At 39.9% G+C, this 26,960-nt stretch overlaps 1 protein-coding gene across 1 annotated transcript; it reads right to left on the bottom strand.

Moving 5' to 3' along the window:
• Positions 1–275: 275 nt before the first annotated feature.
• On the bottom strand, positions 276–25,978 carry LOC117462817 (MAGUK p55 subfamily member 7-like). The gene is made up of 17 exons (XM_034105151.1): positions 25,954–25,978; positions 25,562–25,680; positions 24,677–24,754; positions 21,598–21,678; positions 17,198–17,332; positions 14,898–14,979; positions 14,713–14,798; positions 13,673–13,747; positions 12,815–13,011; positions 11,603–11,661; positions 10,896–10,940; positions 7,956–8,129; positions 4,306–4,386; positions 4,113–4,206; positions 3,864–3,972; positions 1,914–2,057; positions 276–509 (listed from the first exon to the last, which is right to left on the bottom strand). The coding sequence occupies exons 1-17, from the start codon at positions 25,976–25,978 to the stop codon at positions 276–278; spliced, it is 1,818 nt and encodes a 605-aa protein (XP_033961042.1).
• Positions 25,979–26,960: the final 982 nt, after the last annotated feature.

Raw genomic sequence — 26,960 nt, 5'->3', positions numbered from 1 at the left:
TGGAGAGTTTCCTTATTTTTACGTTCTTTCCTCTACTTCTCGGCCCTGTGAGCCATCGTTTTTAAGCCAACAGAAAAACTGAGTCTCAAATAGACGGAGGAAGAGATGGATTCTGTTTGCCTAATTAGAGATACACTAAGGGACACTTGGTGTAATGGTGGTAATCCCAGGATTTGTTTACAAACGGACATTTTCGATTTTCATGGTATTGAATTCTAACTAAATAGAACTAATACATTGTTTTTGGGGTTCTTTTATTCTTGTAAGTTCAGAGTTCAAATCCAGCTGTCCAGGTGACTGCAACTTTTGCGTGCTTTCGTTGGTGATGACGAGCAATTCCACTCTGCAGGAACCCAGTGGACTTCTGCCTTTTGTACCTTCTCGAGGTCCACCTTCAGCTCTCTGAACGCCACCACGATATCTCCATTAACAATCACCTTGTCAATCAAGTGCCCGTACTGCTTCTCCATGGTTTCAGCCAAGGTAATCATGTCCTCAAAATCCTCCTCCTGTGGCAAGAGAACGCCTTGGTAAATAAAATGTAGCAACATGAGGTACAGTGGTTTGGGCTAAAATCAGACTTGAATCATCAATTTGATGACTTAAGGACTCCGACTTTAACACTTGTGGTTTCATTTGGACTTGAGAATGTTTAACTTGAAACTACTTGTTTCCTACTCAAAGCCCGAAGATAGAGTGCTTTAAAAAGTGTTCCAAAGATCCATACCTGATTTCCCATTATTTCCTGGATCTACTAATGTTCGAACACTATTCATTCAATTAAGTCGACATTCAATTTCCAAGATATAATTTGTTTGAAACAATCTAACATCATCCAAACAAGAAGTAAGAAAGGACAATGGATACAATTTTTTTTTTTACAATTTGAATACTCAAAGTTTAGAACTTCCGAATTGACTTGGGACTTGAATTTACTGTCTTGACTAAGGACTTGAGTGCAAAGACTATGACTTATTGTGACTTGGAAACAAATGACTTGGTCCCACCTCTGGCTATATATTACATCTAATCAGTTATTTCCAAAGCTTTACTTGTGTGTTCTTTAATTAATCATCGAGTGAAAGATGAAAGTAATCTATGCAGAAGGAAAAAAAACAGCAATAGATGATTAATGATGATTTCAACGTTCATCTGAGAAATACTGTTGATGGAAACAGAACAGCGAAAGCCTGACCATACGGTGACGTTCTCCGAGAGGTTGTTTTTACAATAATCTGCACATACTGTAACCTAACAGGACATGGAACGGATCCCTGTGACCATTCAGCTATACAGACCAAGGCGTAACACGTCGTTACATGCTGGGAGTAAAGGATAAGAGACCTTTTCACACCAGCTGTGGTACAAGTTGAACGCAATAAGAAATGCCTGAACCCTCTGAAGACTGTGGTGGCACCGGGGAAACTCCAGCCATGTTGCAACACAGGTGTGTGACCTCATGGGTTTAATAAGGGCACCATGGGCAGCCAGGGTCAAAGAGTGAAGGAGAAGCCAGATGTAGATTACCAAAGTGTCTTGGCCTAAACACGCTTCATCACACATATGTGCTCGTGCTTTGACACAAGTCCTGTAAACCAACACAAGATGTGCCCCTTTATCTCCTGGACAAACTGTACTCACCTTAGTAATGGAACAAGAAGCCACCCACCAAGCAGGCTTGTAACTCCACCTATCTATTAAACGTCTCTTAAAAGCAAACCAAGGGGTCAACCATATGTACGGCAAGGTGTGCGCAAGAGTCAGGGGGGTTTTGGGTGTGTGCATGTCTTTGAGGTTGGGTGGGTCCATCAAGGCCAGAGTGTTTAACCTCACACCGCCTCGCATGTTACAAGACATGGAACAAGCACCCGTTTTCAAACATGTATACGTGTTTCTGTTTTTGTTTCTCTTACCGAAAAGACCCTGACTGAGTTCTTGTCGACTTCATCGCAGACAAAATGCACTCTCCGTCTGGTGAGGTGTAGTTCCTCGATACACGGAGGTTTCACGAACACCACGTATGGTTTGAATTCAGAATTGTACACTTGCTTTATTTTCTATGGTGAGGAAGACCAAAAAGAAGGCAGAAGTAGTTGGTGATCTAAACAATTTCAACACATTAAAAAAATACGGTTACATTTCATCTTTAAGGGATCACTTTCCAGACTATAAATGCCAAACAGGCAATGATGTGTAGCAGATTACAAACCTACGGTAAACAATTCCCCTATGTTTTGCATTTGATCACCCTTTCTTTCCTTCAAATGTCCACACATGGACAGTTATTGTGTACCAAACGGTACCAAAGCACTCATAACTGTTCCCACTGTTTGGGTAGGTCTAGTTAAATGCCCTATATCATTCCTCTGATGAAGTAAGTAACAAGTTCCTTCTTGTTTAAAAGGAACCCATAGCATTTGATCCCATGCTGGCTTCCCACCTCTTCCAGTTATTAATAGATCTGTATGAATGAAGAATACAGTATCTGGGGGCAACAAGACAAGATGTTGGTATCAAAGCGGTCTTGTTTTTGTTAGTAGTCTGAATAATAATGCCCATCACATTTTACTAGACTTTTTCTGAACTTTCTGTGTTTAACCCTCCTGTTGTGTTCGTTTCCCCCCCCCCCCTTACTTTGGTGTTCGCGGTCACATTTAACCGGTCCTGTTTTAACTGCTATACATTAACACAAAAACCATTAATCATCACCAAATTTCATTTAACACCCTTTCAAACTGTACATATTGTATCAGACTACTGGTATACACGAACAACTGCAGTAAATATACAAAGAATAGACACTGAACATGTATTGCGTGTGCCAGGTGTGATCCATGTGGGGGGATGGGCACATAAGAGCGGGAAATGTGTCACATTGTTCTGTGTGTGTGTGTGTGTGTGTGTGTGTGTGTGTGTGTGTGTGTGTGTGTGTGTGTGTGTGTGTGTGTGTGTGTGTGTGTGTGTGTGTGTGTGTGTGTGTGTGTGTGTGTGTGTGTGTGTGTGTGTGTGTGTGTGTGTGTGTGTGTGTGTGTGTGTGTGTGTGTGTGTGTGTGTGTGTGTGTGTGTGTGTGTGTGTGTGTGTGTGTGGGTGTTTGTGTGTGTGTGATCTGATCCGGATGGTTACTAATTCCTTTTCTTTATGGCGGTCACCGGGAACACCATGGGTGTTACAAAGTTGACTAAATCATCCAAAATTCAACGAAAGTGGTGACCAGCAATTTTACATGTTCAAATGTCTACTGTGAAGGATATCATAAAGCCTTAATGCAATCAAATGTAAAACAAATGATTGTTATGATTGATGAAAGTAGTAAATCGGTCAGATTTGACCCAAAGACAACAGGAGGGTTAAAGCAAAACATTGTGAAATCTTGGATCGAATGGTGATCAGCTGACAATAGCTCTTTGTTAGATTGTAAACAGGACACAGTCTCGCAACTCCATTTCCATTCTTGAGTCTCAAGTTGCTAACTGTAGACATGATAGAGGAAGCTTTGACTGAATGCTACACCAAAACCCCAACATAATATAGCCCCTTGCCCCCAGAGGCTTATTGCCATCACCTAGCCAATTGGTTTCGAGATTGCCAAGAACTAAACCCTGTGGCAAACACACATGGGCTATTGGAAACTTTATTTTATTAGTTCAAACATGAAGTTGAAAGATGTTGAAAGACTAGGTTTATAACTGAAAGGGCAATGGTCGCAATTAACCTTGTCAGCACAATTGTGGTGTGATTTACCATCGAAAATGATTTACCATCGAAAATGTGGATTATTTGGCAAAGAAATTCCTACTCCTCTGAAAATTGTCCAAATTAATTTCTGTAAACATGAACAATTTTTAAATGGCTTAGTACTTACAGTAGGGTGCACACACAGAAGGCACACCTTGCCCTCAGCCATCAATTTGTGCACGGAATCTACACTTGTTCCATAGTAGTGTCCACTGTATCTTCCATATTCTACAAACCTAGAAACAGAACCAAGCAGTCCGTGAACAGACAGAGAAAACATCATAACATGTAATCAGACAGCAGTAGAGATGAACATCACTCTCATGAAAGGGGACAATTGTTACTATCATGGGAAAGGAAACACCTCCTCATGTACCTTTGATTGAGAATATCCTCTTCAAACATGGATATTGACACAAAATTATAATCCACCCCTTCATTCTCCTGCCTTTTCTTCTCACGTGTGGTGTCTGAAAGAAAAGAGACGAGAGGCTTAAGACAGCTATTCGGGATGAGAAACCATTTAGTGCGCGGGAGGTAAAGGTGACATTTCTGGAAGTCTATCTTACGCGGTACAGTCACGCCATAGTGGTCAGGGTCTGAGAGCAGGAGCCTCCTCTTCAGTTCATTAACGCCAACGCCACTGGGACCTGGAGACGGAGATAGAAACACTGTGTTCTGTATGTAGGTATTCATTCCCAAAATCACTATGTACTATTGTTTGCCTTACAACATCAAATAGGCTTAGTGATCTGGTGACACATCTGTCTTTATAATCAGAGAACGACAAAGGGGAGCGGGAGACAGTCAGACAGACAGAGCTCTGATTTCATACTGATTTCAGTCTGAAAACGGTTCGCCGTCTCTTTCTTCGCCGGTGTCTCTCTATTGAACATTAACTGCTCCGAAGCCCTCTGGAAAATCCATAGCATCCCGTCTAAACGTGACATCTGCAAAGCCACACAGTATCGGTGTCATTAAAGTGTAGGATGCACAGGATAAAGCACATACACACAACACACACACATACTGTAGCATCTGGGATTTTCTTTTCTAAAGCAGCTTTTCGCAGCCCCCAGATTGCATCACTCGAATGGAGCGCCGTCTGAAAGTAAGATTCCTGACATACCTGCCTTTTCCATCACAGGGTTGCATGAGCTCGATACAAAATATCAGGTTTATGGACTCTCCACTCTTACACCACTGATGTCTTCCACAGCTGCTCCACCGAGCTGGAGAGGAGCATCATCGGGCACTGTGGATACTTTCTCCTGACCTTTTTTTATTCAAGAGTTACACGATCTGTAGAGCTTAAATCGGCTGGCAGTCGCTTTCACCAACTTTCCTATGGCTATTGTTCCATTCAAAGTGCGTATGCAATGCAAACAAAAGAGGACATATTTCTAACCTGGTCCAACATTATCCATCTGGTGCTGCTTTAGCCATCCAGGTTCTGGTATTCCTGTCCATAAATCTCACTGCCAATAAGCTATATATTGCTAATGATGAACTCCGGTCAACGAAGAGCCTTCACAGCAGAAAAACGTAGTCCAGAGTTAGGGTAAACTCCAACTCAATTAAAGAGGTCTAACTCTAAATCCAAGCTGTCTTAACGGTTCCAGTTTAATGATGGAGCACTTCGCTGACATTATGAGGAATATAATTCACAATCCACTCTTCCCCTTCTCTCCATTTACTATCATTAATCTACTATATCTGGTTAATGTTTTTTCGCCTCTTTAATTAACTTTGTTTCACTTCTTTCTGCCCTCCACCTTCGATTTTCTGTCCCTCTTCTGCCCTTCTCTTCTTTCTTTGATTTCCCTCGGTCACAGACGACCAGTCGTATCATAATACCTTCAGCGGGGCTCAATGTGAAATTCCCGTGGGAGAGATATAGCTCAGAAATACATAGAGCAGACCGGCGAGGTTGGCAGGGAAGTGAGTCTGGGGTGGGCCACTTGGTAACTTAAGAGAACAAAATATATTCTGACTTGAGTTCTCTGACAGTGTTTACGTGCTTATGACGGGAAAGGATTATTCTTGCACTCAAGAGTCGGGAAATAAATCTTCATCAGGACATTACTTTTTCTTTTGATCAACAACTGCTACAATATAAATAATAGTGTTCTTTTAGTGAATGGGATCATGTTGTTTTTTATATGGACAAAAGAAGGCTGGGGATGATATAAAACAAAAAACTATTGCACATAAAGCCACAGTAACTACCATTTTTTGCTAAATATTAAATCAATATGAAATGTTATGAACACAATATACTACATTAGCCCAGTGGTTCTCAAACTTTTTCAATAATGTACCCCCTTTGAAAAAAACCCTCAGCCAAGTACCCCCTGATCAGCGCTAAAACAATTTGTTAGGGAAAAAATGTCTATATAAAGATGTACAGTACAGCGCTGCACCATCAGTGTCTGATTTATTAAAACAACAACCTTGTAACTGAGAAACACTTAAATGCTACATTTCAAATGTTTACAAGCCAAATTCATGGCAAGCCAATTTTAACATCATGCCATAACACTAAGACGACTTTAGTTGCATTGAACTGATCTTTTTAATAAGTTGTACTTACAATTTAGTGAGAAACATGGGCTTGTGCTTCACTGAGGATCTTTGTCATTCTCGGTGACAGGGAGGCAAACTGCAGTTATTACACTTGGCGTTTTGAAATATGTGTAACTTTGTTAATATAAAATCCACACTGCTCAAACTTCCTTACTCTTCCTAAAATGTGTATATTTATTTATTTTGGGGCATGGGGAATGAAGAGAAACAAATATATGAGCATTTTATGAACATGGGATTTTGACCCCTCATATAAAAATATGCATAATGCTGCTCTATACTTTGCGGCCGCAGGCCGTTGCCAAGCAACGCTTATTGTTTAGGTCCTTTGATAAGCAGGCAGTCATATAATTAACTAGAACTAGCTAGATCTGATAGATTTGGACATAAACGCGAGTGAAGTCTAACCGGACGTGAGAGAGAGATCAGAGATCAGATCAGCTGCTGCTGACAGAGAACATGCAGCTCTTCCGGATCACAGCTCCGCCGCTGTGACGGACCGTTGAGCGGAGCAAAATACACTAACCCCGGGATTCCACCGGGTCCGTCTGCGCCGCGTCATGGCTGCCCCGCGGTTTTGGTCTGACCTCCTCCAGCGCCATAACTTACCGGGCGCGTTTCAGAAGCGTTTCGGAAGCGGAGCGTCTTGTGTGCCGGCTCGCAGTTTTTGTTGATTTGGGCATTTCCTGGACAGGCTACTTTGTACAGACAAAGTTAGTAATAATTGTAATAGTCCAGTTATAAACGACATGAATCAAATCATGTTGCTGTATTTTAGTGGTAAAAAAATGCATTCATCATCATAATTATTCTATACATATAATTTACACACAGTGCCTGTAAACCGGAGGAGAACGCTGGCATTTCTCCTCCTACTTGAAAGATCATGCAAAACTAGTTTATTTTGGGGATTTAATGGATGCTCTGACCGGTCCACTTCCTGCCCGGCACTATGCAACGCCTTGCGTCGCGTGGAAAATAGACTTGCATCCTATTTTTAGCGGAGCCCAGCGCCGAGATGCTTCTGGGACGCTTCTGCGATGCTTCTAGCCGTAACGCGGCGCGTCTGGTGGAATAGCACCCATTGACTAGAGTGGCCGTGATCGCTGTGAACGCCGCGGCGCAGCCGTAACATGGCCGTAACGCGGCGCAGACGGACCCGGTGGAATCTAGAGGTAAGAGTTAGACACAACACACATAGCTAGTTTATCTACTATGGAACTAGCTAAACTAATTATAAATATATTTATTCTTTACTATCGGGTCACTTACAGGTTCAGCGAGCTGCACGAGACTGACGGGCTGTCAGGAGAGGGAGAGGAAAAGACAGCACCCTGTTTATTTTTCCCATTTTATTATCCAGAATTACTGTAACTTTTGAATAAAGTAGTTCATCTACTATTAGTAGTTTGTTTAAATGCCCCATTAACATACAATTAATTTCACATACCCCCTGCAGTACTCCAACGTACCCCTAGGGGGCCGCGTACCCCCATTTGAGAACCACTGCATTAGACTAGCACAGTAACCTATTTAACGAGATGTTGCCAGTGTGCTCTTAAACATCTCCACAAAAGATGGGAATATTCCTGTTTCTTTGTGCAACCGTATGTTAACCACATACTGTACGTACCAACCAGAACAACCAGACGGTGTGGGTCCTTGGGGTCTCTGTGGTAGGGGGTCACCTGTTTGTAGGCAGGGGGTCGAACTGAGCTGTGTACCCCTGTGCTCCAACTCCTGGACCGAGCCGCTTCTCTGGCCCAACTGCTCTTTCTTCCGAGTCGGAAACTTCTTCTCAACCCAGCTGGAAAAAAGAGATATGGATCTCAGACCTGCCAGGCGTATCATTGAAAACCTAGCTGAAAATTGCCTCATTGAAATTGCCCTGAAACCATTTTCATTGATTTTCTTTTGGGGCTTCGTGACTGCAGTACAGACAATGTCTGGAATTAATATAAAGTTACTGAGGTGAATCCCCTACTAATTTACACATGCAGGTACAGTGAATCAATACAAGTGTTCAACACTAACACAACACTGCCACCCAAACTCTTCTGTAAAGCACCATCCTGAAAAGCCCTAACCCTGCAGTAGACGACAACTCCGTCTGTCAAGCGTCGCTTGTAGGCTCTCTGACAGCCAGCGTCTGCCATGCAACTGTGGTCTGGCAGGCCTTCTCTTTTTCATAATGTTAACTGCTGCTAAGTGGTGCTGCCAGGCTTGCTTTGACGTCAGCTGTAATTTCTCTTTGTAAGCATATCTGTCCGTTCCCTCTCTGGGCTTCATTCTAAGAAACATGGCACAATTAGTAGAGATTTCAAACTTTTGTTTACATGGGATTGAAACTGATGAATTCACTGAGAAATGTCAGTGTAATACACACTGTCTAAAACGTATGTCATACAACAAATGAGAAAGCCTATAGCATGAAACAAGGTCTATAAGAAAGCATATTTGTCAATTTTAAGGAAAACTGGCAGTGAAGTTCATCATGTGTCACTGAAAATGCTCTCAGCTGTAAAACTGAAGGACATTTTTGGAAATGCTGTAAGACACATTTAAAATATGAAATAATGGTCAGATAAAACTGTCAGGAGATTCAATACATGCGATGCATGTCATGAACTGGGCCTGAGCCCTCTATGTCAAGATGATATGATATGAGCCTCAACCTGCAGTCCAATAGAGTGGACATATACTCTCAGTATGAAGGATTGGCGTCCAAGGCCATTGAGTCCATTTTTAGTGGTACTGAATACGTCAGTCCGACCATAAGAACTAAACAAAACAAAAAAACGTGGCAAGAAAGCAGATAGGCATATTTTCCAAAATGTAAGATAATTATACAAGAAGGTCACTCAGTCCAAAGTCACTTTGATACAGAAGTTAGCTTTATCAGAAGTTCGCTTATATAACGGGACATACTGTATTTCTGAGTGACGCAAAATATGAAGCTGCACGGGTTATTCTAGGACCCGACCTTAAAGGTTTCATATCATACTATTTTTAGGCATACATTATGTGTTCCAGATATATAAAAAACATGTCTACAGTATGATGTGTTTTGCTCAAAATACCAAACAGATTCTAGCCAAGCCTCATACCCCTCTGTGTCAGCCCTGTTAGAGAAGTGCTGATTTTGGGTCCTTAGCTTTAAAAAAAAGCTGCCATGTTGAAACGCCATATCATCTTCAAAACCACATCAAGGATTATTTCTGAAACAGTATGGAGCTCAAATGCTTTTTCTCTCACAAGGCGAGTTCCTTTTTTTAATTCCTGCTTTTTTACACATACTCTCTCCATTAGCCTACAGGTTAGCTCTGAGTGTTAGCGATGCTTGCTAATGTAAACAAAGACCATATTACGTCCAAAACAGTCAGGCATTGTTTCTGATAGCGACGTTTCTGATAGGGCCGTGGGTGTAAAGCCAGCCCACATTTCTGATATTACGTCATATCGGACGCAAATCTGGATCAGCTCCGTTGTACCCCCGTTTTAGAGATTTGGGTACGGAGGAATAGAGAGAGGGTTTTGTTTACTGACCACACAATAAAGTTGTTTCCAAAAGTATCTTAACTTTTTCACTTTGGCGACCTTAATTTCAATTACGTATACAAGTAGAAGCAAATGGACTAAATAAAGTTATGTTTATTAATCAAATCCCTTAAATATGATTTGACAAAATAAGACCTCAACAACAAATTATTGGAAATGTAAACAAAGATTTTACTGACTTAAATATTGTTCCAGCCTGGTCTCCAACAAAACTTTATAGTAAATTAAGTTTAAAAGGAAATGTAATTTTCTCCTGATCATACATTTGTTTTTGCCGTATCACAAATACATGGCTAATGGGGCTACAGTCTTTATGCTAAGCTAACTGGCTGCTAGCTTTAAGCTTAATATTCAACAGACATGTGTGCGGTAATCTTCTCGTCTCATTTCAAACAGTTCTAAGACCGACCAGAACCAAATCTTTAAGAAATAAACTAACCCGGGGACAAGCTGTTAGCCTGTTTCGCCCCATTAGCATGACTTTTATTGTAAACAAACCCCACTATTTGCCTTGTTGTTAAGCCCTCTCTGCTCAGATTCTTCTGCATTCAGTCAGGTTGTGCCGTATCGATAACATTTTACATGCCAGACAAAGAGGAAACACAGACTCTGAACCATGTCATCAGGTGGAAGCTGGCCTGAGATCAAATGAAATGCACATAATTAAATGCACATTACTTTTTGAACTGATATAACGCAACATCTGTAATTAGCTTTCTCGTACAGACGCTTGGAACCTTTTTACAAACAGCCGTAAGTGCACCCCCCCATATGAGTATCCAACATATGCACACACGCAATGCATGAGATCAAGACAAATGGGATACATGGGACAGCTAAAACCCTAAATCCCCAAACCCACAAAATTACATCATCATATAAACTGGTTTGTAATTTAAATATAAGCCTGGTCTCCTTTTGTTGCTGTTTTTTCTCAATGTATTTTATTGCTTCAAGTCCAATTGCCCTGAATCACATTAGTTCATTTTCACTTGGGACAAGTCAAACATCTCACCAATGTGGATCCCTGTTATAGCTCCGTAGTCTACGTCATCCATGACTGGAAAAACAGGAAGAGAGAAGAGGAAAGAGAGAGAAAACCATGAACACAAACCACAAGACATGACACACGTGCGTCGTTCTGAAATTTCTCTTTTAAAGCATTAACATATGTTCCGACCAATATGTCCTAATATCTTTGCTTTGGGAATTCTAATAATAGTTTCATTTAGAAATGATATCGACAATTTAGAAAATATTAATAACTACCTCGCTCTTACAAATTGGTTCATTGTTGTTAGCGAAAAACTAGCACAACGCAGAGGGCCAGATAAACCAGTTTGGAGGAAACAAATAACAGAATCCTTTCCGTACCGTACTTCCAAGAAGCATTACATCATATTATTTTTGGATAATCCACCTCTTTAAATCTTTAAAAACCCAAAACCTAAAATATACACGTGTATTACATTCGAGGTAAGTTTCAAAAGCAAATTCGAACAGACAGTACCTTCCGCCACATCTGTGGAGCATGTGGAGAAAACAAAAGCAGTGAGTACAACGGGAGGGCAGCAGAGTTCAGCCGTGACCTTGACTTGATCTTCAGACATGACCTGTCACCTCTTAGCGCCAAAGCAGCTTTAATATGTTTATTAGAAAGTGTTAAAAGTTTTTACTATTTTCAGGTGTGGTTGATTTTATTGACAAATGTCGACTCATCACCTGGTGGTTTGACTGGTCGGGCCTTGAACAGCGCTTTAGGTCGCTGTAGTGCAACTCTCCTGTACAAAGACGAAGGAAACAAGGGTGTATCAAAACAGAATTTAAAGGTGGGATAGGTAATTTTGGAGAAACCAGCTTGAGTGCGGTATAATTAGAAAATACACAGCCGGAACAAATCTGTCACTTCCTTACAGAGCCCCTCCTCCAACACACACGAACGCGCACATGACCAATGAGGGCACGAGATAAGTTTGTGCACAGATGGAAGGCTGACAGGCAGGTAGGCTCAAATGATTGGTCGTGCTTTTTTACAGTACTACGGCTTCCACAGATGACATTTTTGTATGGATTTTTTGTCAAAGATATTCATTGCTATCGGGATGTTAAGAGCATTCCATGGAATACAACAAAAAGTGTATCTCGAGCCGGTTTCTCAAACTTACCTACCCCACCTTTAAGATAGATGTTAGATGACAGTGTGTTTAAATAGACTAAAAATACTGCGGACCACAGGTCAGGTGCAAACACGTTACAACGGCCAAACGCATTTCCATTCGAAGAGAAGCGCTGCAGTTTCAAAAACAATGCAAATCAATAACAGGAATGTGCCAAAACAAATGAAGAAACATCTTAACCAATTTGACAACACATGCACAGCATTTATAAAACATTCACCAACTTGAAGAAACATGTGCAGCATTTACTAAAAGTGCTGCATTAGCGAAACGCTGCAAATAATAAACGCTGCAAGAAGCTCAAAAGACAGCAGGAACAAGGGGACACTAAAAAGTGATGCACACACCTGGGAACGGAGCACACATGTTGACGTTTTGGGATTATAAAGTTGGCCAGCAATCACTGTTACTGGAAACTTACCTAAGATGTAAGTTGTATTGGCTTATTTTAACAATGTGATTTCAAATCTGCTGTAAGCTAGCTAGCTAACTTAGCTAACCTAGTCATTTCAGGTATACTGACAAAACACTTGAAGCAGCCAACCGTTCCAACAGAGACAGTTGGCCAACTGTATACTCCCTGAACGTAATCGCTCAGGTCCCAGCTGTGTGCATCCATTTATAGTGTCACCTGGTTTCTGTTGTGTTTTGAGATTCTTGCAGCGTTTTTTTATCTGCAGTGTTTCGTTTATTGTGTGTGTTTGGCCGTTGTAGTTTGCACCTGTCAGCCACAGTATAAAAAATATCAAATTATGACCTCTCATGGAGCTGCTGCGAGGGGATGAGTCCTGCCCGATCTTTGCTGTCCCCAAGGTGACGGGCCTGCCACCAGGTGTCATCCTCCATGCTGACTATCTGGAGGACGTCGCCCTTTCTAAAGGCTACTGCTGCTTCTTTGCACGGAACGGTGGGATCCTCGTTGGGATCATAGTCGAAAAGAGCCTGCATAAACAGCTGAAGAAATATTATGTTCTTTTAAACAAAACAGGTTGCCGCGTAATCGATATATTCATTCTTATCTTTTCCTACTGCAACCCTATGAACTTCTGTATCCTAGCAATCGGCACAACAACTATGTCTGGTGCTTTGTAACATAAGTTGGTGTCATTTTTGAAATATTACCATGATCATAGAAAATAATTGATCTTAATCCAGAGCAAATGCTCCCTGCTCTAACAGGTTCCAGGTTGGATATCATGTATTTGGTAGTAGTGGCCTAGAACTATTCCAACACATAAAAGGATTTGCAATTGTTTCCACATACGGTGTGTAGATTTATCCTTAATGATAAATGAAGTTGATGTGGCTCTACATAAGTGATGTGTGGACAATCATAAATCAAGTGCTTAGATTATAAAAGGCAGGACATTGTAATAAAATTAGTAATGGTCTTACACTTGACTGTCTGATCTGAATTGAGTTATTGACAGTGCGCTGCTGTAGTGACAGCACCATGGCAAAAACACTAAATATAACCAAACACACAAGATACCACTGATTTAATCTCTTTTTACTGAAACCAGCTGGAGCTGCTTTCCTCATGCAGCCAGATTGCATGTTAAACTAACGTAAAAAACACACTGCATGGTGATATGTGTTTGAATATGTATTGTACCTTTTTATTTGATGACATTTCTTCCCTTGTGGAGGCAGGAATGATTGTGAATCTAACTTCACCTTGAGATCGAGCCTGCACGAGAAGAAGAGGTGGTTATACATTTTAAGAGATTCTTATTTGCTTTGGGCAAAGTTAGATTAGAAGACAAATACAAATCGCTAAAAAGCTTAAAACCCAGAAGCTAATTAGCTTAGCCTGGACGTAGGTTGACTGGAAGTAGGTTGAGCCAAATGCAGAACTATGGAACACACAATAAAGAACATGGCCATACAACAATCTAGGCCTACATCTAGCACTTTGGTCTGGAGGTTTAAAGTGCTCTATAAATAAAGCTGTATTCCCTTTAAACCTGTAAAGTGCTCTATAATACAATACAGTGTATTGTATTGTACATACTATAAGTAAGTTCGCCAAACGTGGATTCATCCGCAGCAGGAAGTAGTCCTGAACAAAATGTACTCTTTACTCCTGTTTGAGTAACATTTGCTAACGTTTGGTGCTGTTTTAGGAAATTACTGACATCCTTATATATTTGTACACTTGTGATTTAAAGGTGGGGTATGTAACTTATTTCAGACGCCCTTTTTGTTATTCCATGGAATGCTCTTAACATCCCGATAGCAATGAATATATTAAATGTTTTGACAATAAATACAAACTTATCTCGTGCCCTCATTGGTCATGTGCGCGTTGAAGGAAAGGGCAGATTTTTTTCAGCTGCGTAGTTTCAGATATTAGCGCACTCAAGCTGGTTTGTCCAAAATGACACACCTTTAATGTTCTATCATTTTATTTGAAAAAATTGTGCTAGAGTTAATAGGGATACAGATATGGTAAAACAGTTTAACGTTATTTACAGAAAGACTGAAGCTCTGTTGGTTTTTGTCTTTTAATCGATTTTGTTGACAGCGTCAGCATTAACCTTTGAGTTCACACATTTAAATTTAGAGAGATAAGGTTGAGAGCAAAAAGACAGAAGGAAACAGAAACACTTAACAAAGAGATGTATAAAACCAAGGCACAAAGGTGAGACTAACCAGAAGAGAAAGGATTTCCTTTGGCTTCCTGTGTTCCAGTGAGACTCCATTCACCTCTTTCAGCTCGTCTCCTTCATGGATCAGGCCTTCCAAGTGTTAGAAATACAAATGGAAATTACCACATGCTCCTCTCGTACATGTTATTTGACCATATAACTATTTGAAAAAATAGTTATTTAGCTTACCGCTTTTATCAGCTGCACCTCCTCTCATGATCCTCGCCACAACAATCGTCCCTGTGGATTTATCCATTTTAATTGTTGCACCCTTGAGGATGGCGATTAGCGAATGAAAGGATGATTGATGGACAAACAGAAGAGCACAGGCAAAGATGTCAAGCAATGGACGGTGAAAATAGCATGTTGGTTTTATTACAGTCCAGACAAGCTTCTCCTTTGGAGTCGCTTCATTCGAATGAAGGTTATTTGTTTCAAGATGGGACTATTAAGCTGACTGCCTTCATGTTACACACAGAGCACTGGAAAACGTTTTTTCAAAAGATGTTATTTATGTGGAGTGAATCATAATGGAAAGAGCATCTTATAGCTGAGTACAATCAGCTCACGCTCGGGTGTAACCCTGTTCTCTGGAAAACTGGAACATGCTGGATCGATCAAAGAGGCCGTGTCATAAAAAGGTCAATCCCCTTTCCAATCTAGTTTTGGGATCAATACAAAAGTATGTTCTCCATTATTGGTCCGGAAAAAACATTCCACTGTCAAAGCTCAAACATACACACTGCAAGAAATGTTCATCATTAAGTCAATTATTGTCATATATTTACACTTAAGATAAGCCTTTTTATCTCGATATGTTTTTGGTTCTGTTTGCCTTCAAAAACGTATCAAAGACTTATTCTAAGGAAACTTCTCAGGCCACAGGCTAAGACACACATGTTTTCGATGTGGATTCAGGATTATTTCGTTAAAGGAATTGTACCTTTGAATCTTGAAACATTTCTGTGTAATTCAAATGAGGAATTTAAAACAGGATCCACTTTAGTGAGGGAAAAAATAAGGCACATGTAAGCCCAAGTTGTCCGTCCCTATGTGAGTTTATGGAGATCTCGATAAAAAAAAAAAGCTGAAATGTATTTTATCAATAAAATAATAAAGTCAGAGGATTTTGCGGCCTTGGCGAAAGTATGCACACATTGTACTGAATTTATTGAATCCAGGAAATGTCCAGAAATAATTGACAATGGCTTGGAAGAAAGTGGTACCGACAGATCATTCCGGTATTATCAAGACAAATTTGCTATGATTAAAGATCATAAAAACTACTTGTTTTACAACAGAAACATAAAACAAATGATCCCAATCAATTTTAATACAGCCTTAAAGGACTCATTTAAATGACATAATTTATCAGTGGATAAACATATACACATGCTTCAATATGCACCCAAACAATACAGAAACTACGTTGTGCGTCACAGCAGAAATATGGCAAAAAAGATGTGGAAGAATTGACTGCAAATTCATGGCAGCTGCAGGAATCTACTCATGTGTTTCCTGTCGTTCCAAGGGCTGTATTCCTGCTACACCTTGGCAGAGGCTGCAGGGCTTTAGCAGTCACGCAGTTTGACAACACGACATCAATTCAGTCAACAGAGAAAAAACTTCAGCTGTCCTCTGGACATGTTTATTTATTTGCCCTGCCTGTGTGTGTCAGATATTGCAGCTGGACAAATGAGATATATCCAAGCGCAGTTGCCCTGTCATATGGTTGTCTTAACTTAAATGCTTACATTTGTATTCAGTTTGTAAACATTACAAGCCAAGGCTAGGTAGACCAAAACAGGCTGACAGGCTCTTAAGCTCTACTGAAAAAGAAAAAGAAAAGCCACATAAAAGTATTGCTATCTGCTTTCTTGCAGATTATATATTATATATTCTTATAAATATGCAGCTAAAGCCTGCAGAAGGATTGTCTTAGTTGTACATAGAGATTGGGAAACAGCGGGGGAAACAGCCCTAGCCTTAAAACAGCTCCAACATGTAATCTTGCATGTACTCTAATTGCCAGCAAGGTGCAACACCATAGGTTGCAAAAAGTGGTCCAGTTGTATAGAAGTCTATGAGAAAATATATCTACTTCTCATTTGATTATTTACCTCGGTAAATTAATTAGGTGTATTCAAGTCTTCTTCAATACAACGTGATATTTTGTAAATCATCGTTCCATTTAGAGTGAAAAAAGAAAATAAAGGATTGAAGTCGCTACCACCCAGAGGTATGAGTGCTGTCACCTCTTTCATCTTTTACTTTAACCCTTTCACAGTGTGTTTTAAGTTCATGAAAGTTTGTAACCTTACCGTGTTGCCTGAAATATAGCATATATACAGTATATACTATTGCATGCATAAGAGGCAAACTGTGTCAAACTTCTCACTACCTCTCATAAAGAAAGCCCATAAAATGATACTCTTTGTTCAAGCCAAATATGACCTTGACCTCTGAAATATGAAGACATGTTTACTGACCAGGGGGTCTTTGGTTTTGACCAGACTGACAATTTTGACAGAATCCTCATCGTCTTCCAGTACAGTGTCAGGTATTGGTGGCAGAGTGGGCTCAAAGGTTCTCTGAGCTACAGCATCATGGACACGCAGGAGACTCTGAGGACAGAACGTTAAAACAGTGAAGGATCAGCATTCAGGTAGGACACTGGGACACTGGGTCTAATATCCTGTAATGCATCTCACTTTGATACATGGCACTGGCTAAGGCAAAAACACGGAAAACCACACAACTTTAACCAGTTCAGGTTTAACCAACCTTCTGAAAACGTGCATTCTCGCTAGCCAGCAGGGGGTGACTTCACTTGTTTCAAAAGAAATCTTATTGTCTAGAAGTCTATGAGAAAATAACCCTGCTTCTAACTTGATGTATTCTATTGCTTAACAATTCTCTCTATATGTCTTCTTTAATACAGCATGATTGTGAAGCTGACAATTGAGCGGCCCGACCAAGCAAGGAGGCAGAGGCAGAACGTCCAAAAATATAACCTGGTGTGGGAGGAGACAACACAGGGCACCAGGTGCACACAATCAACAGCAACAGACGTGGGGGAAGGGGAACACTTTTAACATAAAACCAGCAAACAGAGACAGACAAACTAAAACACATACAGATGCACACACTACATACATTTTGCCACCAACAAAACTACACAATCCGTAACGGAGGCCAAGATCTATGGCCCCAGAGATCACCTCCGTTACAATGATGTTCATTTTGTAAATGGTCTCATTCAGAATAAATAGATGATACTGTAGCAGTGCTTGCTTTGGGGTAAGCCAATTTGAGATTGACAAGTGACTACTAGGATGTTGTTCGTCTTTAGTGCTCCACATGGTTTTATCTAAGAACTTTTACCCTTTCAGTGTGTTTACAGTTCAGGAAAGATAATTGTAACATTTTGGCCTCCAAAAAATGTCTTGTTCTTGGCGTTCAGTTGTGCTTAGCTTCACCTTCTCGAATGACTTTTGGTTCCATAGAAATAGGATAGTGATGGCCATCAACCAAAATGGCAATGGCCAAAGTGCCAAGCTCAAGCATACCGTAATCAGTAAACCAGGGGTGTCCAAACTTTTTTCACTAAGGGCCACATACAGAAAAATAATTTCACTAGAGGTGAGGTATATTGCCTCATAAGTTAAGTTAGAAGTTAGCAAAATCAATCAAATAAATTAAATGATGCTTGCTATTTGAATATATAGAGCATACATCACAGCTCCCCATAGGGTTTCCATTATTTTTAACATTTTTGGAAAATTGGGCTTATTAACACATGAATACTACTGTGTAATAAATGTTTACATAATGTTATATAAGTTCATTATAAGACAATTACAAGTACAAGTGCGACATATTCCATTATACTTTTAGAATTTACTGCAGGCCAATAAAAAATGCGCCACGGGCCTCAGTTGGCCCTCGGGCCGTAGTTTGGACTCCCCTGCCATAAACCAATGAATGGCGTTACGGTAACTATACTTCCACTTCTTATACTGTATACATTTTCTGCTATGAACAACAATGTTGGGCTAACTTGGTAGGCTTCAGATGGTATAATATAATTGTGAGGGTAAAAATTGATAAGCACTACACAAAAATGTCAACAATCCACATTGACTAATAAAAGGTGACTGCGGCTGTGCAAAAATCCCAATAGGTTTGGCTGGCCTGCCTGCACCCACTACAGCAACGTAATCCAAATACAGCAAACTCTTGGTTGCAAGCCTTCAATTTTGTCTGTGCCAACATGCCACAATTGATTTAGTCTGGAATGTACTGCCAGCATTTGGGCCACCTAAAAACAACCCCCCACACTGCTAACAGTCATACTGGCTACGCTCTTAGGAAAATAAATCCTTTGAAGGGACAATGAATTGATATTTAATGCCCAGTTTTGAAAATTTGAGTTCATTCTTTTTTAACTTTGGCCTTGCATAAACTCAAAGTTTGTTTGCCGAAAAACACTACTCTGGATAAATGGTTTTTCTCTCCCGTGAGCCTAAAGGTAGAATTTCAAAAACAGGGTATTCATTGTGATGATAAAGAATAAGAAGAAGGGGGAAATATGTGCTCATCAAATTGATTTTAACAACCAGCCAATACATCTGTCAGTTAGTCTACATATCCATGTTGTCCATCAACAATTGTCCGGCTCAGAAGCTGCCAGCGCGTGAGCAATGTGTTTCTGGCCACTTTCAGAGACAGGTTTTCAAAAAACAAACATCCATTCACAGAAAATTATACCCTGAGTTTCTCATACTGTAAGTATGTGTGAGCTTCAGCTTTGGGGCCAAGAACAAACTGGTCATTAGGACTGTTTAAACAAACCTGTTAGTTCTCGGCTGGCCTTGGCTCCTCATTAAGAAAAGCAATGATTTCTATAGTGTGTGTGTGTGTGTGTGTGTGTGTGTGTGTGTGTGTGTGTGTGTGTGTGTGTGTGTGTGTGTGTGTGTGTGTGTGTGTGTGTGTGTGTGTGTGTGTGTGTGTGTGTGTGTGTGTGTGTGTGTGTGTGTGTGTGTGTGTGTGTGTGTGTGTGTGTGTGTGTGTGGCCTAGCATTACTATACTTGTGGGTACCTAAATCTGTTTACACAGTCACGTGTGGGGACTCGCCTCCCTTATGGTGACAAATTGGAGGTCCCCATGAGGGGAATCATTCATTTTAGGGTGAAGACTTGTTTAGGATTAGGGTAAGGGTAAGGGTAAGGGTTAGGGTAAGGGTTAGGGTTAGGCATGTGTTGGTTATGGTTAAGGTTAGGATAAGTCTCCAGGAAATGCATGTAAGTCAATGTAATGTCCCCTGAAGTGATGTATACATGGTATGTGTGTGTGTGTGTGTGTGTGTGTGTGTGTGTGTGTGTGTGTGTGTGTGTGTGTGTGTGTGTGTGCGTGCGTGCGTGCGTGCGTGCGTGTGTGTGTGTGTGCGTGCGTGCGTGCGTGCGTGCGTGCGTGCGTGTGTGTGTGTGTGTGTGTGTGTGTGTGTGTGTGTGTGTGTGTGTGTGTGTGTGTGTGTGTGTGTGTGTGTGTGTGTGTGTGTGTGTGTGTGTGTGTGTGTCTGACATATGACTGTCAGCAGATCTGACATAAGGAAACATGCATTGGAGTTGTCTGGGCCTCTATGAGTGAAAACTAATAACCACAACTAGGGAGTTATTTAGCTTCATTTACAGTGTGGTTAATAGTTGTCAACACCTCTCAGTTGGTAAAATAATTAGGGGAAATACATACAAATAGAATTTACAGTTGGATTAATTTGTCATAATATGTGGTGTCGCCTGAACAGCATCAGAGTAGCTCAAATGAAGCATTCCTACTTTGAAACTAGCTTCTTAGATTGCAGTTTGTGTGTGAGCTAGATTAAGAAAAAATGACTGGACATGTAACAACACCAGAGTAGGTTCCTTATAATGAAGCGTTGGGGCTCTGAAGTAGAAAGAACTACTTATATTGGTGGATTATGTTCCTGCTTCATAAATGGTCCGTGTGAATGGAAGCTAAAGCATATGCTTCAGCAACAGACAGAATACTGCACAGTTAAGGGTCATGTTTACGTGGAAAATACTATTTTATACTTTCTAGTCAAGAGTTAGATGAGAAGAGCAATACAAATCTCTAGCTAGCAACAGGTTTTTCAGGCACTTTATCTGTCTTCAAGTCTGTAGATAAGCTAACCATTCCCTATCTGTAGTGATATTTATGTTTGAAATATTATTATTGGCAGGGATTCTGCAAAGCAATCTAGATACTCAAACAGAATATGGAACGTTACTTCAATTATAACACTATTTCCCAAAATGTTGTAAATTCAAAAAGAGAGATAAAGGAAGAGAAAGAAAATAGAAAAGGGGAATAAACCCAATGAACCACTTATTCATCCGCCATCCCAGCACTACATGCAATTTTGGAATATGTGTTCAATGAATGTGTTGTCCAAGAGAGAAAAAATGAATGGTCATTTAAAGAAGACGCTTCTGGTTATCAGGATACACCCAAGTCTCTCGAGGTTTGATGAATCAGTGCTATGATCTCTTTATTGCTGTTATTAGCCTGTAAGAGACACAGTGCTGTTGAGAAGAGGTCACCATTGGAATTGTCACAACATTTGAGAAGATTGCTAAATATGTCTAAATATGTCTGTCTTTTGGAGTATAAAGCCGTAGGTTAAAGGGTTAAACAAACATCTCTGATACCTCTTGGCAAGAAAGCAAAGAAGCATATTTTCCAAAATGTTAAGTTATTTTTAACTTTTTTTTTGGGTAGAAATGATGCGATACTGGTAAAAAAACTTGACTGGGGGAGTTTAAGGTTGACACACATTAGAAGCTACAGGAACACATCATCATCATAAAAGGAGATACTCTTCACCTTAAAGTCGGGTTGGGAAAAGAGGCCAACCAGTTCTTTGATTTCATCTGTCCAGCCTTGGTTTATCAGCTCTTCCGCCAGCTGGAAGTAAGACAGTATATCATTTCGAAATTAGAGGTATAAAATCATATCATGAGTGAGGTTTGCTCCAGTCTACACAGTAGAGCCAAGAGAGACAAAAAGGTTTTTTTGAAACTTGTATCTGATTCAGACTGTAGTGACACACTTTCATGTGGTCCGTTCACGTCACTGGGACTTTTTTGCTTTTCTTCTTGATGTCAATTATTTGTCTGTGTGCTTGTTATGGTTTCATGTCTTTCAGGCACTGTTGGAAAAAACGCTCCCAAATGTTCAAGGCTACACGGCATCTGCGGCAATGGCTAAAACAGAACAGCCTTGACCGTCAGTTTTGACTGGAGAGGCGGTGAGGGACTCGCCCGTCCTGTCGAGTGTATTACTGTTATGACTTCTAATACTTCAAGATGTCCAGGCACACTCCAGAGACACAATGCATGAAGGTCATTAGTTTCCACTGTGAGCAAACAGAAGCCTCTCTGAGGGGAAACAGAGCCGTGGTTTGGCCCGTCCAGTGGGTCCTGATCATTTAAGCCAGGCGGAGAGTGGCTGTCTAACAGAATCTGAAGCTAAAGGAGTGAAGAGAGGAGTGTCATGGCTAGGATATGGGGGTAAAGAGACAATAACATGGCGAGAATAACAGTCAGCAAGTTAGCTTAGCATCGCTAAGGGGCCCTTGACAAAACATAATGGGACATTTCGATTGGATTTTGGAGAAAAAAATTCATACATTTTCTTCATTTACACCCATTCCATGATGTTTTAGGCGTTAATGCGATTACGATAAGTAAATAGCTAACGTTAACATTTTGCTCAGCATGAAGTTAGGCTCAGGGCCTTTAGGTGAAGACGGCAAGTAACGTTTTGTTCATGTTCATGTGGTGACTTCGCCTGCTAGCTTCTCAAGCTTTTATCTGATTGGTTGCGCGTCAAAAGGTAAGTCAAAGTTTTCATAATTTGAACTTTAAGCACAGCGCTAGAGGATAGCTTTGAGCAGTGCGCTACACTGAGTTGCACTTTCCCCTAATATGGCAGCACCGCTCTCTTCATAGGAACACAACGGCAATGTCAGTGGAGCGCTGTTTACCACTTGTGATGTGAATGCAGCTTTAAAGTTAACAACTACATCACATTCGCATGGCTGTGAGTCACCACCGCTAAGCTAAAAGCAGACTTGTGTTGCATGATGACATGTATCTGTCTCGTTAAGTCACTCATTACCACCGCCGTTAATATGATGCATATTTACACACCTATTTTATGTTGTAGAACAATACGTGACAATCTCTTAAGCTTATGTTAACCACAGACCTTTTTTCAGGTATCTAACCGAAAGCATGTTCAAAAAACTGTCGGCTTCGAACGGCGTGAACCAGAAGTGCTAAAATGCGAACTAATTTACGGGTTTAGGACTCATTCCTGCACTCCTCTATAGTAGAGATAATTGTTTGATTTGGGGATGAATATAAGAAAAGGAGGAGAGTAAGAACAAAGTGTTATCTAGAATAGGGTGACCAGACGTCCCCGTTTTCCGGGGACAGTCCCCGTTTGTATTGGCCTGTCCCCGGTTGAAACTGTCCCCGGAAATGTCCCCGTTTTTTAATATACGTTAAAAACACATAGCAAGGTGAAATAACACGTTTCATGTCAGAAAACACTGGGTAAACAGACTGCGGTCCAGCCAGCCCCCACTTCGGAAAACACAGTCAAGCCAGCCCGCACGTTGTATTGCTATGCATTACGGTAGAGGCCTGTAAAAACTGCCTTCAAAATAAAAGCGTTTACTCGGTCAATAACAAATATACCTAAAAAACACACCAAACATATTCATATATACCGGAGCTTAAATTAAGAAATATGTACTATATAATGTGATCAATAATAATGTAAAACAAACTACGTATAACTACCACATTATAACTGAGTGAATGTAAAATGTAAGTATACAGTTATGAAGACATATCTGACATTTCCACTAGGTGACTAATTTCAATTGATGTTGACACCATCTCACAACACTCCTAAAATAAAATTACTTTCTGAAGCACAATTTAAAATGTATGCTGTTTAAAATCTCAAATTAGATCTATTGTCCATCTATATTTTATTATTATTTAATAGAAAGCGTCCATAATCAAAGAGTCACTCAAAGTCAATCAAATACTTATTTCACTTCAGGGTGATAGCAGGACACCCCATCTAGTCAACAGAGAGAATCTGGACAATCTGATGTACAGTTTCAAAATAAAAGACCTGAAGTCTCATATATGAGCTATCGTCCTTCTGTTTGTATCCAACAGTTCAAATGTTCGAATTACATTGAACCAGAATTGTCCCCCTTTTTTCTTTAGCAGTGAAGAAAATTGGATATGTTAATGATATATTGACCGCAAAACTCAAAATGTCCCCGGTTTTAATCTTGAAAATCTGGTCACCTTAATCTAGAATGTCCTTGTTTAACACTTTGACCAGGAACAAGAGGGGGAATGAGGAAATGAAGATGTAAAATGACCAAAGTGGTTCAAGGAAGGTAGTTGGGTGAGATGGAAATATAGCAGTGATTGGTTGGTAACAGGAACAAAAAGGACTGGTATTTGAAAGATGATTCACATCTATTTCATGGGAATCGAGACTGGTGGTGCCGCAGTGGGAGCACTCTCTGTCACTTCATTTTAAATCTGAAGTTAACTGTATTCATCCAACCTGCAACATTAGACTGCACACAAAATGGTTTTAGCAGCCTTTTGTTCTGCACCGTCCTCACTGACCTTACTCCTGGCTTGAAGACATAACACAACACTTCAAGTGACGAAATCAGAGGTGACAGTTTTGAGATAACATTTCATAATTTGGTGCACATAAGAAGGATGGTCGATCCACCCGTGCTTCTGTGTGACAGATAATATGTCTCGATGTGGAGGAAACGATTTGAACAATGTCTTCCCTGTTCCCTCTGCTGTCACACTGTCATCCTCTGCAAAAATGCTTGGAGAGAGTCACTTACTTCTGAAGCCAGACTCTCTGCGTGCTCTTGGACGGGGATGGGGCTCCGCTTCTCAAAACGCTTCAGACGCTCGTGGATCTGCCAAGTCAGGAAGGTATCACAATGAAGGTTTTCTCTACAGTAAAAAAGGCACTTTATGCATTTCTTAATACTGCTACAACTACTATTATAACTACTTTTACATCTTAAATGATTTATTTATAGAAATAAAATATAATTTATTGAAAGCTTGTAAATGAGGAGTTTTTTTTAATTACATTTATTTCTGCAAGTTAGCTTAGGTTCAATAAAGTGTATCTTAACTTGTAGTAAGACATTACAGATAAGATTACATTTTGTATTATTCATCTGGATCTGGAACTCGAAAGTAATTAAAGTTTATAAATAAAAGCAGTGCAGTAAAAATGCTTCAATTATGGTAATATATATACTTACTTTAGGTAAAGTACAATAAGTAAGAAACATAACATTGTACTCAAGTACAGTACTTTAGTAGATGTAAATGTTACTGTCAACAACTGCATATGGATAATACTTTTGTTATTTGACCTACTAAGTAAGAAGTAACAAGTGGAAAAAACTCAAGCACGAATCATTAAAGGGGCCTCATATTTGTATTTTGTGCCTCTACTGTGACATTTCTACAAGCTTTGATGTAAATAGAGGTCTTTATCTCATACTGCTTGTGATGCAGTAAACAAAGTCCAATGGAGGCGTTTCAGGCAGGGGGGGAGGGTGTAGGAGAGAAACACCCTCTGGAGGGATCTTTGGGATTTTATCCTTTGCAGACCATTTAGATGCACAAAAACCTGTATAGTACACTACATGAAAGGGAAAATCCGGAAAGCATAATAAGGCCAATTTAAAGCACAAATGTGTTTCCACCTTAAAGAGCAGGTGGAGCTTCTTCTCCATCAGCATGCCGTGGAGGAACCTGTAGTCCTCCTCTCTGTCCGTATGAGACTCTGTTCCAGACATCACTGAAGATAGCAGCCTGCACACGCCTGCAGGAGTAGCAGAACACGTACACCAATGAGCACAGCTCCTGCACCTGGTATTAATTTACTGATCCTATTTTAATATGAGGTGAGGTCAAAAAACCCAAAGACGGAGGTGATATCTTACAAGTTATAAGAACAACTATACAATATTACTTTATTGTACAGCTTTGCAAGTATTCTAAGGATAGGTTAAGGGAGGTGAAAAATGACATATCGAATCAAATTACCAACATATCGCCTCAAATAACCTGATAACCTGCTACACTTTGGACCCACCTCTGTTTTCTGTTCGGCTCAGCATTCTCATCACTCTGGGAAAAAAAGAAAGAAAAGGTAATATTATAATATTCTCCAGATTTATTTTGTTTTTATTATTGGTAAAGGAAAGTGTGGCAGAAAAATAAAAAATAAATGATTATTTTTTCCACAATATGCTTCTTCTGAGATATTACTGCCCCCTAATGCTGGAATTACATATTTCAACATCTGTTCTATTGCACTTTTTCACTGTCCATACACCAATGTCAATACATGAGTAAACATTAAATTGTTCATCAATTATATTTTTAATACCCTGTACATTTGCATTATATTGAGACTAGCCAGGTGCTAAAATTGCATCAAACGAAATATGAAAACATAACTCAAACCATATATGTATATATATAACGTTTAAAATAATGTAATGGTTGGTTGAATTGAAGATTTGTTCCATCTAATTTCCCTTGTTATACTTAAACTGTAAATAAATATTGTCATGTATCCTTCAATAAGCACAGCTAGAGAAACAGAATATTAAATGCAAGCTGATATTTATTTTAGTTTTATTATCTTGTCTCAATAGCAGTAATTTAATAATAAAATAAAAATATTGTGAGTAAATAATGAATTGTTTTTGACAAATAATTGAGTTTACAGATTAGGAGTGTAATGTTTACGACCAATCCAACACATTTTAAATTAAGTAAAGCAGCTCCCACACAAAATGTAAGATGCACTCACCAGAGACGCTCCATTCCATCAGGCCCAGTTCAGACAGGCCTTATCCCTTAATACCCAAAGAGTAGCAGCTGCATTTGAACATCTACTTGTAGAGACAGGTTGTAATGCGATCAACTGGCTGGATTTTAAAAAGAGACTGTCCTTTATTGTGTCAATAGGTGTCAGGTCTGACCTAAATCAAGCCGACAGATAATCAATACAGCAATCAAAGAGAATGGGGCGTAAAGTATGCCTATACTAGTTCACTTTCCAGATTTAAGATTACATTTATTTTTTAGGTC

This window comes from Pseudochaenichthys georgianus, chromosome 17 (assembly GCF_902827115.2).
Source record: "Pseudochaenichthys georgianus chromosome 17, fPseGeo1.2, whole genome shotgun sequence".
Taxonomy (NCBI): domain Eukaryota; kingdom Metazoa; phylum Chordata; class Actinopteri; order Perciformes; family Channichthyidae; genus Pseudochaenichthys; species Pseudochaenichthys georgianus.
Note: the sequence above shows the minus strand (reverse complement) of the source record. Positions and strands in the feature narration are given on the sequence as shown.

Bases quoted from the DNA above. Each gene is read 5' to 3' on its own strand.
- LOC117462817 (XM_034105151.1), bottom strand. From the start codon at position 25,978: ATGCTGAGCCGAACAGAAAACAGAG. The intron at 14,980-17,197 runs GTCAGTAAACAT...GCCATCCTCAAG, and splicing joins TCAAAACCAAAGACCCCCTG to GGTGCAACAATTAAAATGGA. The intron at 2,058-3,863 runs GTAAGTACTAAG...TCCTCACCATAG, and splicing joins TTCTGTGTGTGCACCCTACT to AAAATAAAGCAAGTGTACAA.